Below are 20,433 nucleotides of genomic sequence, written 5' to 3' on the forward strand. Positions count from 1 at the left end.
AAGAACAAAAAGAAATTGAAGAAAACATGATTGTTGAAGTTGAATAATATGAAGAGTATGAGTCAGATTAAAGTAATAAAAAAAAGTTTGAACGACAGTTAAACTCAGTAACCCATATCAATAATCTTCATACTATTAAATAATTATTGTTCCTGAAAATAACAATCCAAATCCATAATAAAGTTTCGTGGAATAGGCCTACCGGGGATACCACGTTAAAAAAAAACGCGCCGAGTACACTACCTCACAGGTGGTGAGGAAATGTGTGCATACTATGTAGAACATGATTCTTACAAGCGCAATATCTGGGAAATAGTGAGTCTTAGAGAAAAAATCATGGGGATCATTTTTATAGAAAATTTTAAGATCTACAACTTTGCTCTGAGGTACTTTTCGATAAAACTTACCGTTTTCGAGAAAAATCTAAAATTTTGACCTTTGACCCCGAATAAGTCCCTAAGCTCACATGGGACTGATGGGGACTTTTGACACTTTATTCCTTGTGGTAAACCTAAGGTCTCTACGAAAATTTGGCTTTGTCGGAATTTTCTTTATTTGATCACTATTTTTATGTCTAAAATGACCGGGCTAGGTGTCAATGTCGTATTTTTTTATATAATCTCGCTGACTTGTAGCTTAAAAAATAAAAAGTTTCCCCGTGTAAACGAGTCTTAAAACGAAGAGTACTATATTCTGTGGCATTAACCTAAAAAAATGACATAAAACCAGAGCAAGTAAATAAAAATAAACATACTAGAAAATAATAATATTTGTAATTGAAAAATTATTAAATATTCAATTTTCAACATAAATATGTCAGATAAGAAAAAAAAGGTTATAATGACTAAGGTTCGTACAAGCATAAAATAGTTAACACTATTGAACCGTTTAAGCCTCAATATCGCTCAACCAAAAGGTAGCTCTTCCTACTGTTATTATATATTTATTTAAAGTAAACGTTAATTTCAGGATGTTGTAAGCGTGGCTACGCCTAAGAGGCCTGTTATCCTAAAGTCTGATAGAGAGACAAAAGAACAAAATAAAGATAAAGTGGAAAAAGAAAAGCAACCAACCATATTAATAAAAACTCGGGAGCAAAGTACTCCTAAAGAGGAAAGGCCAGTGAGTCCCAAGTCTCATGTGTCAGATGATACTCAACAGCCATGTAAAATAGCACAAAACGAGGCAAAAGAAAAAAAAGGTATTTTGTACAACTTTTCCAAACTAAATACAGTCAAAACCGTTTATAACGACATCGTTTACAACGACCTATCGGTTATTACAACCAAATTGTATGGTCCCGTCCGAATCCCTAGTAAACTATTCAGTAAAGAAACCGCTTATAACAACATCGGATACAGCGACATATCGCTTACAACGGCGAAAGTTTATCGATATTCATCGGTTATAACGACCAACCGCTTCTTGTCTCAGCAAAACAAAACAATACAAAAGATTTTAAATCTTATTTATAAGCATTGAATGAATATTTAGGCTTATTATTACCTACGCACTTTCTCCCAATGAACAGTTTCAGTCAACAACGATTTCCGAGGCTCTTAACGCTGTAACGATTTTGCAAAAATTTGTTGCCTTTAACCTTTTGATACTGGTGATACTCATACCTTGAGGAGTATGAAACGTAAAATGCAAAAAATATTTGAGACGGCTAAAGAAATCAGACTGACTGATTACTTTTGTACCTAATTATTTCGTAATAAATATTTTTGTTTCTTTTTTGACTCGTTTACATATTATAATATTAACATACCATATTATAACCCATACCTACCTATTCTAGATCGATAACTATGTACATACATATGTACTGTACTTCTGTATATGACATTGCTTATAACGACTATCGCCTATAACGTCGGCAACTATACGGTCCCTTCAATGTCGTTATAACCGGTTTTGACTGTATTTGTATAATAGCTATTAACAAATTCACTGTGTAAGATATTTTTAGATTATTATTTACATTTCAGTTAATTCCTTCTTTTGAATAATATACAGGATTGTTACAAACATATTTACTTTAAGTAACCTGGAATCTTTAACAAATTTGAACAACGAAACAATGGTTATAAATGGTTTTTGTGTTTCTCATTCATGTTTTATGGTTTTCCCAAAATAACTCTTGTACAACAAGCTATGCTGTGATGGAACTAAACATTATTGTTATAGTAGGGCCTTTCTCAACAACTACACCCTGACCACTGTATTTACCACCATAGTTTTATTCCTCATTATTTGTTCTACAAATAAACTTGGCCCATTGAGTCACTAATATGGCTGGAGTAGTCATTAATATAAATTTCACATCTTTTCTTTTGTACTTTTTTTTAGAACAAAAGCCATGTATTTTGAAGACCATGTCAGAGCCAGTCAAATTGCTAGATGAAAATTTGGAATTCAATAACACAGCTCTAGAATACTTAAATGATAATAACAGTAACTATTTAATCATAGGAGTGATTGGTAAGAGTTACTATACTGTTAACACATTTAACATGTTTTAATTCAATATTGTGAAAATATATTACTTTAAATATATGTATATAGAACTTTTCAAGTGGGCAGATATATTTATTATTTAGTTTCATAAATCATGTTTTCTTATAAGCTAGTAGGTTACCTGTCTTCTATGCCACTTGTTCACAGATTACAAGCAAATGTTAATTTCGTATGTGAAATAAGAGCCATTGGTGTATGTATAGCTGGTATTACTTAACTACTTCTATATAAATATATATTATTATTATGTACTAAGATGATTTGATATCTTTTGAACTATTACACAATGTAGATTCAAATGTAAAGAAAAAATTGGAGGATAGTTGTAATACTTTCAAATTACAAAAGTAAATTACTGATCTGATAATATTCAGTATAATATATTTAATAAATTATTTGCAGGTATGCAAGGTGTTGGAAAATCTTTGATACTCAATCTTATCAACCAAAGTATGCCAATAGAAGACATTTGCCATACAATACTTCAATCTCATGAAATGCCAGATACAAACGAAGTTGATGAAAGTATTGAAAGTCATACGGAGAAACTAAACATAGACAAAAAACAAGAAAGACCTCACTTTAAATTTAAAATGCAGGATATTGAACAAATTGAAAAAGGAGTACACTGCACTAAAGGTAGTTTAAATTTATATATATATATGTAATTGTATCTGGCAAAATATTTATAATCTGACATAAAAGTATTCAAAATTGGACCTCTATTGGAATAAATTTGTATCATTTTAAAATTATATTAGAGAAAGTTCATTTTTAAATAGTATAAAAATGCACTTATAAAACAATAGTGTTAAAATATAATGGGGGCGGCCTGGCATAAAATTGTATCAAATAGCAAATCAGATACAGCTGTGTCCATACCATGTGAATAATATGAAAACTTGTCATATGTGAAACAACTTCTTATATTTTTGGTTGTGTTGTTTGGTCTACAAATACTAATAACTAACTAACAATTACTAATGTACTTAGCACATTTGATAAGTTTATTATGCAACTTTTTTAATATTATCTCTTTTTTATTACAGGTGTTGATATGTATGTAACAAGTGACCGTGTCATCCTCCTTGACTGTCAACCGTTATGGTCGCCATGTTTGATTGACACAAATTTAAATGCTGTAACATCTAGAAGTGCGAACATTGTGACTGTAGATTGTCTTCAAATAGCTTCCTATTTAATGGCCATATGCCATGTTTTAGTGGCTGTCCAAGACTGGTTTTGTGACTACAATTTCATAAGGTATTGTATATGCTTGTTCGTAATACTTGTGTATAAGAAACATAAAAAAATATTTATATATATTTCTGTCTGTTGTTAGTGTGAATGACTAAAACTGTATGCTTTTAATTTTAAACCATTTACAATGTAATTAAAGCTGCCTCTAAGGTTAAAGGAAACAAACATGATACATGAAACATGTGCAGAAGTGTGTCTGCAGTGCTATTGTAACTTCAATACAATCCGATAGATGGCGCTTAGATTAAGAGGATATGTAACTCAAGTGACATACATTTTTATTTTGATACTAATATATTATATGTCGCAGCCAACTAGCTTAATAAGCCGTTCAAGTAAAAGCCTAGTCTCTTAACTAAACAGCGCTGTTTAACTAGTGGCCTGAAAGATATTCAGCCAGTTGATCAAACAGCTAGGCAAATGACATAGATCGATAACGTTTCATTACTTGCCTAGCCTAAGGTTCACTGTTAATTTCAATTTAGTTCCACTTTCTGCCACTCTAAAGTCTAAACTGTCAATAACGCGTCGGAAAACCACAATTTTATCGTGTTTTGTTAATGAAATATATTAGTGACAATAATAATGTGAATTTAGCTGTGACTGACTCAAGCAATTTCATTTTTAAAGAAATATTTTTAATGTCAGATGTTTCTTCTTTTTTTTTCTGCCATATGGTCACTCTATCGTACGAATGACCTAAGCATTAGCCAGCCAGTTTATTAAATGTAACAAATGCTACGGCTGAATCTTTCAGACCGCTAGTTAAACGGCGCTGTTTAATTAAGACGCTAGGCTGTTAATTAAACGGCTTAAATTGAGGGGAATTCTCAGATATATAATTCCCCTGTTGTAAGTTATAAGATACTCTTCAAAACTAATATCAATTTTTATTTTTAATATGAGATAGAATTTCCCAGATACATACAAGCCGCAGAAATGTTGAGGCCATCACTCTCATCCACAAATGTTAATCAAGAATCGGACTCTGTTCAATCGGAAGTTCACCCACACTTACTGCTATTACATAATAGATGTCAACTAGAGGACTTCACATATTCTAATGTCCATACTATTCAAGATTTTTACAGGTACTCCACAAATATTGATGTTTAATGGATTTTATATAGAAAAAGCAAATATCATTATCATAGCTATACAGTATGTGGGTTTTCGTGTACTTTCAGTTACATCAATATTAAAAATAGAATAGATATTTAGTATGATAAAAGCAGTATTTCTTTAAAAACTATTTAACTTAGTCAATAATTTCAGGATATTTTAATTTCTGTTCTTGTATATTTAATCATTCTAATTTTATGTTTATATATAGATTAGACAGAATTAAACAAAAATACATAGAATTGGGATATATTGTATAGGTTATTTATTTAAAAAATATATAATTTGAATAGAACCAACATAAATACATGGAGTTTGTTAATTGCCTAGTCGTTTTGAGTATCAAACTCGTTTATTCATAACAGATAAATGGATGAAATTAGGGTATTAAAGCAACATTCCTGATAGAAAAAAAAAATCAATCCATTTTAAGTTTAAGTGAATTTTTTTTTTATAAATATCGGTTGCTTTGCGAAATGGCCAAATGTCCAAGGCACCTCAAACGTAGTATTTTTTTTCAGAAAAGCATTTCAGCGCTCAAACCTGCAATTAAAATCTGGCATGTACTTGTATAGTGATATAAGTAACAATGGCGTCAATGTTGATAGTGTTAACAAATGGTATAGTGTTGAAAAGTGTGGACACCCTATCAATTTGTTTCTGTTACCAGAAGTATATGAAGATTATGGTACGTGTGTAGTAGAAAAACTTTTTACCAAAGCAATTTGTATCGAGATATTAACATCATTAGATAATTAGAATTTTTATTGAAACCATAATTCCTGTTCCGATGCCACATTCCAAATTTACATCAAACTTTAATATTTACGTAGAAAATTTACTCAACAAATCATGTATGATGAACATATGAATAGCAATGTTAGTCCTACAAATTATTAAAAAGTAAAAACATTTCTGTCTTAATTATTAAATTATTAGCGATCGGTTATCCAAAAATGATGAATGCTTATTTATAGGTAATTTGACGTTTGAATGTGTCTGCAATACTGTGAGTTAATGCCTAAATAATGTGGAATTTTATAGATAACAAGGAAATTTACCGGGGTCATCCAACATTTGAAGAATTAGCGAAAAGACTGCGTTGGATGTTATTGGGCGTAAACAGACATCAGATAACAAATGTGCCGAATTTATCGGAAAAAGGCTGGTTCCATTTTTGCAATAAAGCCTGGGAGTCTATCAAGAAATGCACATTTTTCTTGGAGTACGAAAGGTTTTTGCCTTAATGCCTCAATGAAGAAATTTGAAATGGTTACCGCGCACCGCCGTATTTTGGCATGGAAATGTAAAATATACGTTTGTTGGGCAATTCCATGAAATGCTTGAAGAACTGGAGAATGTTTAAAATAATTTATAAAAATTGTGTAAATAAAACCATAATTATATCTAAAGTTTTTTATTTTGGTCCCAACATTACTGATATACACTATTAATAAGAGGTTTTCGTCTTTGTTCTGGTGGCTTATAAGCATGTTGATAAACACTGGCTAATCTCCAATGTTCAGGATAGCCAGTAGCATTCGCATCGCGCCAAATACTAAATGGTGGTGCCAAAGTGGGAATGGTATATGATTTCTTTGTATATGGATGACGCATTTTTGGCATCTTAACTCCTTTGGAATCGTTGGAGTTTGTGCTTTGAATTGAGTTGGGATTGCCAGCTTTAAATGCGAACTTATAGTCTTCTTTCTGCTTTATTTCTTTCGCAACTTTATCGCCGCCACAGGAATAACAATGACGATGCTTCCCGTTATTGTTAGATGATATACTGTCTTTTGGTGAATGGGATATTTGAGATTCATTCGGGGAACTTTGGTGCAATTTCCCCTGTGCCAGAGGAGTTTTGGTATACGATTCTAAGCTGTTAATACGTCGACTTCCACGGTTGTTGCTAGTTTCTTTTACGTATTTATCGGGTTTGTAATCACGGCTTGAGTTCTTGGAAGACGAAACAGTACCGCATCCATTTACACCATCACATTTTCCATCTTTCGATGACTGTGCCGAGCTTTTCCTACTAGAAGACTTGGATCTGGACTCTTTACCATTATATGTATGTTGTGGACAATTTTGTAAATCGCATGCATCCTTCCTCTTTTCTTTCGTCATGTCTTTTTCAAAATGTGGTACACTGTGACGGCCAACATCTTGTCCATTACGATTCTGGTTAAAAATTGATTGTGAATGGCCAGTTATATATTCCTGTTCGTCCTTCGGGGTGTGGACCATTGTAAAAACTGCCGGTGCCGTGGAGCCATTTGAGCCATCTATGTGCTTCGGGGGTTTTGGTTCTCGGTGATCGTCAGTTTTGAAATCCCAGCATATGGCCAAGTCCATGAGGGATAATGGCTTTTTGTACTGTCCGCCTAGGTCAAATGATGTTGCTGGGCGTTGCTTGCGTTCTTCCGTTTCAGGCTTTTTGGGGTCACACGTTTTTGGTCTGTGTACACGCATTTTCGTGCAACACGTCGGACCAGATGCACCATATCCTTTCCAACCTATCGCATAAGGTTTGACAACGATATCTGAATCACGATGTTCGCCCACCTTAGTTAAATGTCTATAGCCCAAGGTATCTGGCAAGGGTTGGTGTTCAAGATTACCAGCATGCATATTTTTAGCAAAACTAAAATTTTGCGTAACATTTACATGGGGCAATGTTAAGGGTCTTTTGGTTTCTTTCATGTCCTTTACATGTTTCGCATTTTCGGCAACTTTACGCCAAAATTTTTCATTTGGTTCTTCCTGAGGGCCGTGAATTTTTTCAACCGCGTCTTTCACTAAAAGATCATAGCTTTCGTGGCGTTTGTCTGGTTCTGTCGCTGAACCTGGAACGTAAGGTCCGTGGCCTTCACTGTCTACCGGCTCCGCTGTTTTATATAATTCCAAAGGATCAGAATTGTGAGTATTATGTAAAACTTCCTCTTCACTTGCTTGAAGTGTATAGTCCTTAATGTAACAGACATGTAAAATGTAAGAAAAAATATAAAACATAAATATAATAATAATTATTTATTAATAAATATTTTTAATAAATTATTTTTTCTGCGAGTGCTTAGGCCTGCGTGCGTGTAGTGGGCATTGCTTGGGCTGCAAAAAAACAAAATATTATAAAGACAAAAAGCTAATAGGATAATAATACAGTAACTGAAAACAAAAATTGCATTTATTAATTTTTATTTTATTTTCTGTGCATTTTGCATATAACATCTAATCAGTTATTTTCTTAAGCATAATTAAATAATGTGATTGGTTTTTAATATTAAGATATTATAAAGCTGCTTGTTATCATTAACGGTCGACACATTGTATTTATCTTATCATTTATCTTGCGCAGGTGCACTATCAACATTAATTACTCATAGTTTCAAAACTTTGTTCACTAATCCTTCAAATAATAATAAACGTAATTTTAAATATGAATTTGAAAAATAATAGTCTCTTAGTAATAAGTAAGATATACGATAACATAAAAAATAATGTGAAAATTTCCAGGAATTAATTTGTAGTGCAGAATACTCGAAAGCACTATTTAAGCTATATATATTTGAGTCTACAAATGTAATTTAATACCTACCAATTTAATTCAAATTAGAATGATATCCAAAAAGCGCAAAACAGACCATAACTACGAGCTTACTTTAAACGACTGTTCCTCGGCATCTGTAGTTTCTTTCGCCTTTGAACCGCGCACGCGCGTTTTCGCCTTGCTTATAACTTTAGGCCTCTGAACTCGAAGATTAATCCAATCTGGGAATCTACCAGCCGGTGGTTCCTTCGCCAACTCTTCGGCTAACAAAACAAAAACATATCGAAAACAATACAATTGCGTGTCACGGTATATTTTCAGCCCTGTATGCGAACTACGTGTAAGCACGACATAAAGTTTGCAAAAGAAATAATTTGCAATTGTATTTCCTTTATGCGTCTTGTGTATAATATTTTTTAAGCAGAATAGTAACGTCTTAACCACCGTATGGGGTTCGGACCTAAGCTAAGGAGTGAACTTAGAAGCTAATTAAGTACCGTTAATATGTATGTTTGTGTAAATAGCAATTGTATTTCCTTTATGCGTCCTGTGTATAATATTTTTTAAGCAGAATAGTAACGTCTTAACCACCGTATGTGGTTCGAACCTAAGGAGAAGAGAAAACTTAGTAGCTAATTAAGTACCGTTAATATGTATGTTTGTGTAAATTAAGTTTAAAATAATGTTTTGTCAACACGTATACCAACAAAACCAAATGTATAATAATATCTAAGTAACCTAAAGGTATCTAATTTTTTATACAATACTAGCTGACCCGGCAAACTTTTTGCCATGTATATTATTTCTAGAAAACATTGTTTTAGTTCAATAAAAATAATAAAAAATAGGGGTTGATCGTAGAAGAGTAAAAATTTTTTTGGGGTGGACACCGCTTATCACTTCGGGGTTTGAAAGATAGATAGTAGCCGATTCTCAGACTTACTGAATATGTATAAAAAATTTCATAAGAATCGGTCGAGCCGTTTCGGAGGAGTATGGGAACGAACATTTGACACGATAATTTTATATATATAGAGATTAAAATCGTATCAATTATTTATTAATGCCATTCTAATCTTAGGATTAGAGCGCCAAACGTCCGTGGTAATGGTATGACATATTACGTATTATTTACAGGTTCGATGTCAGGATGAATAACAATTATTTTGGAATGAAAGCCGCATAAAACCTGCCTGAAATAAACATATGTGTGATCTGACTACACCACGACCTATTATGGAGTTATCTTCTTCCATTGAGCGCAAATACACTGTTTTTGGGTACAGCGCCTTCATTTTAGTTCAATATAGTAGGAAATCTTAGGTATAATAAGCTATCAAACGATACAAATATTTAGTCGATACGATATACTTTTTTAGTAAAATGTTCCTGCTTCACTCCTTAATTTTAATCTGCAATAAAAGGGAAAATTACAATCATTACCGACTTTCCTCGTAATTTTCTTCGGCAAGTCCCATGTGCCTGTATAATGTCCGAAACACCTCGACGTCCCCCGGGGAGCACCGGGCAAGAAGTGTCCATTTAAGTCGCAAATTGGTTTTGGATCAGGCCGCATTTCGAGGGGCCGCGCTCTCGTTGGTGCCCAACGCGGTACTTGCCAGTTGCCGAGACGTTTGGGGGTAGATTCTCTATTGAACTGTAATAAAATTATTTTATTATGATTATAAAATAAATTATATTATTGTATATGGTATATAACTGAAACTAAAATCATGACGCAGACTGCCATCGTTATCGAGATTTATTTGGTAGGTACTTTAATAAAATCAATTTTATATTCTTGAGTATTAAACATACAACTTTGAATTGTGTATAATGTAATCCAAAAAACTAAAATTTAAAAGTTTTGATTTAATTGTTGAAATTGTATGATTTTACCACTTCATACATTTCTTATGATATATCCCTACTAAAGTGATAAAATAATTCATAAGAGTTTCCTCCTCTAATATTGGATTATTTGTGAAAACTTAAAAGCTTTAATTCGCGGAGAGACAAGTAATTTGAAGTCAATTTCGAATGTAGGGCACCATGATTTTTGTCGTGAATTTGACAGACTAATACAGTCATCGTATCAGGTGATCTAAATTTCTAATATCATACCGCTATTTGGATTCTACTTTCATATGCATTATATCTAATACAATAATTTTTGCCCTCAGTCAGTCTCTAGCTGGATTCAATAATGTATCGTAAAGTTATCTAAATTATATACACCGCTGGCGACTTTTAGCCCGAATTTGAACAATACTGTAAATATTATAAATGGAGTACGCTGGTTACCCATCATACTCGGTAAGCGGAAACAGGTCCCGATGAGGTGGGAATTCAAAACTCGTAGGAACTATGCTAGTCTCCTACTAGGGGCCATAAAATAAAATATGTTTATTATGGAATATAAGATACAGGTATCACTTATTCCACATCATTAAATTTGAATCGGTAGACATCCCAACTCATCGGCAAAGAAGACAGAGGGCCGTGTAGGCCGAGAGAAAAAGCCGGCGTAAAAAAAACTCTCGGTACTCTTTTAAAATAGCAAATCATCAAACAAAATGACTATGGCAAACAACACTTATTTTAAAACAAATATCCCAAATAAATTAGAAATAGCCGGTCTAGTAGTAGTCCCAGGCCCTTTTATCAACTAGATAAACGTTAACTTTATAGTAAGCTTTCTTGCTCAGCTAATCTTTATTACATTTCTTAAACTTATTTAAGGCAGAGATAAAAGAGCCTCTGGGATTTTTTTATACATGTGTCTTCACTAAGACATCATGGAATATTACGATCTAGCCTAACTTAAGACTAATAAGTAATTTAAGTCTAACCTAATTGACTAAAAAGGATGGGATTTTATTAAAGAAAAACAATTTTTTTTCCTTTTCGGATTAAGCATATGCGAAGAGGTACATAGAAAGACATCATATAATTTAATTTAGTTTTAGTTAGTATATAGAGAACGGCACCGCTTTTCTAGGAAACCTGAGATTAAGAATAAAAATAAATGTTTTTTTGACATACGAGGCTATAATTCTCAGTGACGTTATGCGGTGTTTTTTATAATAAATCAATCTGAATGTACCACTTTCTTTGCAATCTAAATAGATTATTAGTGTATATACAATTGGTGTTATGGGACTGCAATTTATTTTAAATGAGGCTGTTATTAAAATGTAAGTTAAACAAAAAGTAATGAAAGTCGAATAGGATAACGATCTTGATACCTAAAGATGAGCACAGTAGCAAACATTTAGATTACAAATTGAACAGCCAAAAGGGTAACTGCAAATATTGCGATGTGCGGTTATAAAATAGTCAAGAAATTAATAATAAATGACTTGATGAAGGGAGACACGCGACTGCGGAATGACGCACGCGCCGTTAATGTTTAATCATTTTGTAACAACTGTGTTTATTTTTAAATTGTACTCATATTTGGGTTATAATGTACAGTACAATGTAATATTTTGAATATGTCCATAGAATTATTCTTATTATTGAACTAAAATAAGATTATCTCTTTTCACCTGCGCAGCCCTCTTAGCGGCTTTCCAACTGTGTTACATAATATTAATGGGCTAAAAACGATTTAAGTGTTTATTACATTCAATAACGATTATGCCGTTATTTGTAACACATGTATTAAAAATAAAATCAATGGCGCTACAACCATTTTGGGTCTGGGCCTCAGATTTCTGTATCTGTTTCGTGATCATTTGTTAATCTAATCGGCAAGTAGGTGATCAGCCTCCTATGCCTGACACACGCCGTCGACTTTTTGGGTCTAAGGCAAGCCGGTTTACTCAAGATAGCTCCTTCACCGTTTGAGCGAATGTTAAATGCGCACATAGAAAGAAAGTCCATTGGTGCACAGCCGGGCGAACCTACGACCTACTTGGCCAACACTGTTCAAACTCATTCGTTCTCAGAAAACCTCACACACATGTATTACTAAACATAATATTGTACATTGGCTTATAATGTAATTTCCTGAGGCGTGACATTTCTTCTAAAAAGTCATCTAATTGTGCAAGTACATAAGATATATAAATTAACTTTTTAGTAATTGGAGATATGAACAACTCGAAGTTTACCTTGATTTTTATAAATCGATTCTGTAGGCAGCAATAAATATTTTTATTATTAGCAAATTTTGTGAAACTACAAACTCTATTTTATATTAGAATATCCCCAAATTTGAATGGGCTCTTGAAATAGTCACAGTGTAGACAAAATCGCATGTAATATATAATTTTAGAGGGCTTGACAAAATAATTCTAAATTATGACCAGCATTTAAATGAGGCAAATAGGCGTGTGACGTATATGGGGTAAATAATTATTTGCAACCCTTTGTTGGGGGATGATTATGACGCCTCACATGAAGGGCCCTGACACCTGCTTACAATAGATTTATTTTTTATTTGCCCTGTAAGGAAAGAATTGTCCTTAAGGGCTGAAATGCATATCGTGCATTTGTCTTTGTCTTAACTAAGACAATTAAATAAATTTGCAATAATGTTAATTTGCGAATTCTAAAAAACCTTTTTAACTATTATTGCGAAGAAATATTACTGTTTCTCTATACAATTATATTTCCTAAGTACATACGATTTTAGAGACTATAAACTGGTTGATCATTTTATAAAATTGCGGAATTTTTATCAGCATTTTTTTTTTGAGGACACTCTTAGGGTCTGTTTCACAATGTACGGATAAGTTCTACATAAGTTCCAAATTAGCTATTTATTACTTATTAGTAGGATAAACACTATTGTTGCGTTTCACGACTGTCAGATAGCGCTATTCGTCACATAAAGTCCATCATAAGTTATGAGTCCGATGAATGTCAAATAGCACAATTTATCTTACAAATAATTTATGTGTTGCATAGCTATTTGGTAGTTTATCCATACATTGTGAAACAGACCCTAAGACCCTTGTGATTGTTTTTAATGTCAAAAAATGACTACATTTAAGATATCGAAGTGTTTATTGGTCCCCGAAATCAGTAAACTACAATAGTAGGTAGGTAGGTATTGAAAAGTCGTTTATGAGAAATTTATAAAAATATCAATCTCTAGTAGTAAAATTGGATTGAGATTGAGTATAGAAAGTATAGAAAGCGGCCGTAAGTATGTCGCCTTATGGAGTAGCGTGACATCCTTCAACTTTACTATTTTTAGAATAAGTATATATAATAGTTGTCTGAGACCTCGCGTCCTTCCGGCTTCATATCACGCGATATTCATAGGTTATGAAATTATAACACTATGGTCTACGAGTTCTAGAAAAATCCGAATCCCTCTCTCAGCACGGATGCAATTACTAAACAAGATTATTTTGTATGTCCTTGATAATGTAACGTTCACAAGCGATCATGTATGGCTCCTATGGATATATATAATAATAATATTTTTTTATTATAATCGGTTAAGTTAATCATAATTGTAAGCTGTGGAACAGTCTGCTCCTTAGCATAATGCTGAGCCAGGGCCAATTACAACACACAGCATTACACACTTTCAACGAACCAAAGAGGAAAAGGGAAACATTTTTTTTGTTATCTCTTTTTTATTTTTTTTCTTTGATTATTTTTATTATGTGTGTGTGTTTTTGTAAGTAATAAATGTTATGTATATGTCTAATTACTCTTAAAGCATATAAACTCTTAATCCATATTATTTCTCCACTTATTTTCATTATCAATATAAGATGCACTTTTATATACTTAGATCTATTACTCGAACTAATCTTGAATAAATCTAACAATATAATACATTCAAAACTTAAAATTATTTGTAATAACGTCGGCTAATCTACGTGCCTAGTACCCATTTGAACTTGTAACAATGGCTTTGTTATAAAAATACTTTTTTATACAAACAAAACTATTAACTAAAGACCAGGACAGACGTCAACTAGGGATTACTATAATACACAAAACCGTGAAAAATTATCATTCTCTCGCAAATAGATTCGGCCCCCTTTTCAATGACCCGTTGTCACCAATTTTTGATGCAAGCAAAAGAGGTTGTTATTTATATATAGCTAAGGGCTCATTTCATAAAAAATGAATTCCAAAGATGTTTACCATGTAATTGGATGTATCTAAGTTGGATTAAAGGAATTACAATTTGTTGGCAAATAAAAAATGTGCCAAAAATAGGGGAGTTAATGGGAGTGCAGGTGCAGTGTTAAAAAAGATGGGATTATAAGTTGGATCAACTAGATTTCATGTGGGGATGGACAGCAATAAAACAGTTTTATACACATCTTTACAAAAATCTACAACTGTTTGTTACATACATTTGCCGAAGAATGTTTATACATTTAATATTTTGCTAGAACTTACCTGTCCACTGTCAAAATTAAAAGCCATATTTCTAAATCTTGAAAAAGAACTCGAAGACGTTTGAAGATGAAAAACACTACTCGAAAATATCACAGTTTTCACTAATCAATTTAAAATCGTCAAAAAATTGTAAATCCATCAAAACGCCGTCAAAATACATTTTTCTACATGTTGTTGGCTGAAAAGTTGTGTAAAATTATTGGAAAACGCTATCGGCCTAACGACGCTGTCGTCATGACAATTTTCCATTTTCATGAGTACTTGACAAGCTACAAGGTTTCGCTATAGAAGGGAAATTTTAAGCCATCGTGAAGTATCTTTTCCATGTGAATCTTATTGACATAATTTGTTTAATTATTTTTTTGTGAGTCTCTTTAGAAAAATTAAGTGACAAAAAAATATTTAGAGATAATTAAGATGAATATTAGTAGTGAAAATAATGGAAAACATTATTAACGGCCAGCTCCTGAGGCATCTAGAGAGCTAGCTGATAAGCGGTTATCAGCACAGCTGTCGTCGTGGTCGCTCAGCTAGCGGTCGATGCGCCAGCGGTTAGTTTAGATTCTGAGGAGTTGTTTGGATAGATACCTGCAGCTGAGTTTCGACATCACAGAATACGAAATTCCATCCGTATCACCAGGAAGTTCGTTGCTCAACAACTGAGGGTTTTTGTAAGCTGTCCATTGAATTATTTCCGAAGTCCGAACCAATACGGTCCTTCAAGAAAATTAAATATTATAAATGAAATTAATTATAAATTAACCAATTTATTGTAATAATTAACCAAATTAACCAATTAACCAATAATTGCACTTTTATGTGCAATAGTGTAAATAACACTATTGCACATAAAAGTGCAACTTATTAATTATATATCACGGCAAAAGCCTGTACAAGTTTTAAATAAAAAATAGATTTAACCTGACTCGAATATGGTTAATTTGATAGATATACGAAAAAGCAAATATTTCTGTACCTAACAATTCAAAAGTTCACAAAATTCACTTGATTTATGGAAATCTATTTTTAATCTAGAGCCGAACCGTTAAGATACCATTAATAATATAGGTTCTTTAACGAAAATTTTCAGTTTGCGTGATCCGTTGCGATGTCACAGTAGGTGAATTAACGTTGCCATGACCTTCTATAGACTTGTTTACGTAGATAACTTATTATACTATTAATGCTGAAACAACCTTAACACGACATAGAATTAATCGGAGAATGTCTCAGACCGGTACATGATTTTTTGCAAATTAATTTTCCGACTAATTTATGAACGTGAACTAAGCTGAAATACATAAAATATAATATATATTATGAAAAAGCATAGTATATATTATGAAAAAGTCTTCCCGTTCTTAAGAAATCGTTAACATTTGGTGGTATGCGTGCTATTTAATACTAAAATTTCAGTCGTACTAATTGAAGACGTGTTTTTTTTATAAAACAGGGGACAAACGGGCAGGTGGCTCACCTGATTTTAAGTGAAAGCCTATGGACACTCTCAATGCCAGAGGGCTCGCGAGTGCGTTGCCGGTCTTTATGTGAGCTCAAAAACTAAAATGAATTAATTGTCATTGTACCTATTATTCTTGTTTCAGGATGGGAGGCATCCCTTGTGCACTTGTGAATTACATATAACTTTTGCTAACACGACATAACTTGTCTTGAAAAGTACATTCTAGGTAGGTACCTCAGTTTTTTTTTGTTAGGATTAATTTGTAAAAAAAACAAATTGCAAACATTTATTCACAAAAATACGATAATGTCGAAAAAAAAATGCATAAAATGCACAAAATGCACAATATCGCTACTATGAACTCCCTCTGGGCTCTGCGAACATATAAAGATGTCGATAATGTCAGAGACAGCATTTAGTAGGCGCAACGTCTTTGTTAACGGAGATCTGTACAACAGTCTGGTTCTGGCCCTTTATATCGCAAACAACCTTGTTCTTCACCATCGCACGTATCCCCTAAGTTCAAAGGACGGTTCCTTTGCTTTCTTTCCTTTCCTTAGTTCTAGAAGACTTTAAATATATAGTAGGCCAACTTTAGGTCCCGTTTGTTTCTAATATCATGCAGCCCGTGGTGTACATTATGGGCAAGACAAATGTTGGGTACATAGTAGGGATTGATACCATATAGTCTGTAATAAAGAAAACGAGTAAACTTATTCTGTACGCCGTATGCGCTCCAACATAAGACAGTTTCATGTTGTGCCCACCCAGACAATTTACGCTCTAACGTAATTCTAACCAATGCGTTGTACAAGCTTCAGATGGCCTTAATGTTAGTAAACGTTTTTACCTTTCGAAGCACAAATCCATTCTTTTGAACGCATTCTTGCAAATTTCCAGTATATGATCCACATACTCCGATTATATATAATATTAGCCTAAACCAAACCCATCACTACCTTCCTTAAGAAATGGAGACCGTTCATCGCTCTTAACTTGAAGATAAGAATAAATTTAGTATCGACGTTTTTCTCTCCATAAGTGCACATAGTGTTACTAAGTTAACAAATGTTGCTACATCTTAATGCCAGTTTTTAACAATAATTAAATATCAAGATTCTGTTAAAACATCGTGTTTTATATCTAAAACTGTAGAACGTTTTGTCATGACAAAGTTTAAGGTCATGTCTAATAATGCAAATTTGAATTTATTGCGATGAAAGAACTGAAACGTTTTCGTTATTCCTAAATAGCATGTCATTTCACTATTGTATACAATTTTAACTTTTATTTAAATGAAATATCTAATGGGTAGAAGGCACATCTTTCCAAATTATATAATTTAGGTTTTAGGGCAAGTGTAGTTCATTGATTAGAAAAATTAATGAAATTACTCGGGTAATCAAATATCATCTGTTTGATCGAGATTACATCAGAATAAATTACTGTCGAGTGGAAACGTAAACATAGGCTTCCGTGTATCGAAAAGATTTTGGAAGGCATACATATAATAGCGCGATTAAATTCGAAATTCCTCATTTGTACCTGAGAAATTCCAATCACTCACGTACTCACATGTACCGCTCAGAAATGACGGCATAGTGCTCAGAGTTATTTTCAGATATAGTAACAGCATTCTAAGCGTTATTCACGTTGGTTCATTTCACAGGTATTTTTTTCATGGGCTTGTAGTCTAATAGCGCGATTCCAGTTTGTATCTTACCCTTATATGAGAAAAGTGGCTGCCACAAAAGGCTGATCACTTGCTTAAGAATTGTGAAGCAACCAAAAGCTCCCTATAGAATCTCGGGGAAAGAGTCTGTGGCACATGTAAATTATATTTTATACATTTTCCTTTTTACGACCATCTGTATATGAATTGAGAAATCGATATCCATCGTATTTTCATAAAGGCTGTGTAAATTTCCCGGCAACACCTGCGTCCTGGATCAATAGGCGGGGTCGCTCTTCCATTGGCTGATCTCCGAGGGGCGGATACACAGATGCTGCATGGTAAATCAGATTTTTTTAAGTTTCGAACGTTTTTGGTATTAAATATGGAAAATAATATAGTTATACATCTAGTATAATGTGATTTTATTTCCATACAGATACTAATATCACATTTTCTGCTTATCAAATTATATCGTAAATATCTCTTAAATAATCTTGTAAACCTTAAAGATCAAGCATAGAGAATGCAGGAAAGGAACAATGTAAATAATAAATTATGGTACTGTTGTAGAATAAAATATGACCCATATCACACTGACGATAGAAGAATGGAGTTTTATCTTTTGTCACTTCTCATTAGCTACAAATGGGCAGTAAAGTTGAATACTATAGAGTATACTGTTTAATTCAAATTAAATCTAAAATAAAATTATATTGGTCAAAGGTCTGGTAAATCAGCTGGAAGGTACTAAGGAAATATAAACCCTATTATTTAGCTCATAAGATCAAATTGCTGTACTTTTAATATCTGAAATAGACCTATTTTAAGAGAATTAGGCATTAGGACTGAACAATTACTCTTAAAATTAACAGCGATTATTTTATCTTTGCAATATTAAGCAACGCTTATTAATATGAAAAAGTTATTTAGAACTCTCATAATTGATTTTGACTGAGATAAGATTCTAGATCTAGAATGTTGCGAACGTTATAAAGACATTCTTAATTACCTTATTTAATAAATCATATCTACTACACTTGTGAATAAAAAATCCTAAAGGATACAAGGAAAGGAACCGCCCTCTGAGGTCCAACCCCTCACAGAGGTCATATAAAGAGAGGGATGCTGCAGTCCGTATCAGTATTTCACTGAATCTGCCGAACGGGAATATTAGTGAAGTGATAAAATAACAAATGATAAATATAAAGTTTTGTTCCTTATATTTTGTTTATTAATGTAAGTACTCTTTTAGTAATATAATGTTTTAATTAGACGTGTAAGATTTTCTGTTAACGTATGCTAAAGGATTTCAAATAAGTTCACCATAGATCTTATGGCAAAATAGATTTAGTCTAATATAGATACTAATACGGAATTAATTTTGTCCCTAGTTGCACCATTTTTAGGCATTTATGATGTGTAGGTAATCTAATAGGCGACATAAAGTATGGCCGTGAATAATAATTGTTATAATTGAAAAATTGTGTAATCACATTGTTGTTACCTACTTGATAATTGATAACTCAGTTCGGGTTTTTTAACCGATTATAATAATTAAAGATAGTTCTTTTCTTAGTATTCAGCCAACGAAATTATATAATTTTTCCAACATTAAACAACATCAAAGTTTGCCATATTTGGTGATTGAAACTTAACCCAAATGGCCAAATCATACACATATATATGTATATAATAATTACCATACACATACAAAAAGTGTATAATACCAGTAATTTTTTTTTTAAATCAAGTATTATTCGTAGTAATATATTCTATACTGCTTGTATCGTAAAAAAAATCATCCGGTTTTACTACAAAAATAGAGTGCGAGTCTTAAATGGTATTAAATCTCACTCAATTACTACCGTAATTGAGAAGTAATGAAAATTGGAATTGAATGAGAATTGGAAAGCCACCCCTAACCAAATGCCATTAAATTGAAAGAAACTTGAATGTAGATTATAGTAAATCATAGACAAGGACACCTTGGTCAATCTTTAAGTTGTCGATCATAGGTTATATAATATGATCTGTTTTATAGTTTGTTTATGACATGGGTTTATATGTTTATACGTATTTTGTGTTGTCTATTCTTATAATACGTTATGGCTGAGTAATGGTGAAAGTGGTTTCGAATAATAATTCATTATGTAACAGTTTTGTATGCATTCATTAAAATTATTCAAAGACAATATATGTTTGATTTATATACATTTACAAATATTAAGACATTATAATTTTAAAATACAGCGATTTCAACGAATTAATATTTTCATAAGTGTATGGTCATATATTATGATATAGTACAAATGCTGCTACAGTATATACAATTTACATAATTGTAAAAATTTCATAAACTTGAAGTTCGTTTATTGTATTATAATAAGATTTGCCTCGAAACTTTAAGATTGGTCGGAACAGAAGGCTCATCATCTTGAACCAAAAGAAATTGAGAAAATCATACGG

At 32.5% G+C, this 20,433-nt stretch overlaps 3 protein-coding genes across 3 annotated transcripts; 1 reads left to right on the forward strand and 2 right to left on the reverse strand.

Moving 5' to 3' along the window:
• Window positions 1-769: 769 nt before the first annotated feature.
• LOC125051842 (nonsense-mediated mRNA decay factor SMG9-like) lies at window positions 770-6,268 on the forward strand. The gene is made up of 8 exons (XM_047652424.1): window positions 770-849; window positions 970-1,201; window positions 2,353-2,484; window positions 2,923-3,159; window positions 3,570-3,783; window positions 4,701-4,871; window positions 5,424-5,590; window positions 5,947-6,268. The coding sequence occupies exons 1-8, from the start codon at window positions 814-816 to the stop codon at window positions 6,147-6,149; spliced, it is 1,392 nt and encodes a 463-aa protein (XP_047508380.1). The 5' UTR covers window positions 770-813; the 3' UTR covers window positions 6,150-6,268.
• A 35-nt stretch (window positions 6,269-6,303) lies between these two features.
• LOC125051841 lies at window positions 6,304-7,917 on the reverse strand. The gene has a single exon (XM_047652423.1). The coding sequence runs from the start codon at window positions 7,915-7,917 to the stop codon at window positions 6,337-6,339; it is 1,581 nt and encodes a 526-aa protein (XP_047508379.1). The 3' UTR covers window positions 6,304-6,336.
• A 5-nt stretch (window positions 7,918-7,922) lies between these two features.
• Window positions 7,923-15,045, reverse strand: LOC125051843 (protein Flattop homolog). Its single transcript, XM_047652425.1, has 4 exons — window positions 14,831-15,045; window positions 9,896-10,109; window positions 8,564-8,715; window positions 7,923-8,013 (listed from the first exon to the last, which is right to left on the reverse strand). The coding sequence occupies exons 1-4, from the start codon at window positions 14,855-14,857 to the stop codon at window positions 7,960-7,962; spliced, it is 447 nt and encodes a 148-aa protein (XP_047508381.1). The 5' UTR covers window positions 14,858-15,045; the 3' UTR covers window positions 7,923-7,959.
• Between the last annotated feature and the right edge of the window lie 5,388 nt (window positions 15,046-20,433).

Source organism: Pieris napi, chromosome 8 (assembly GCF_905475465.1).
Source record: "Pieris napi chromosome 8, ilPieNapi1.2, whole genome shotgun sequence".
Lineage (NCBI taxonomy): Eukaryota > Metazoa > Arthropoda > Insecta > Lepidoptera > Pieridae > Pieris > Pieris napi.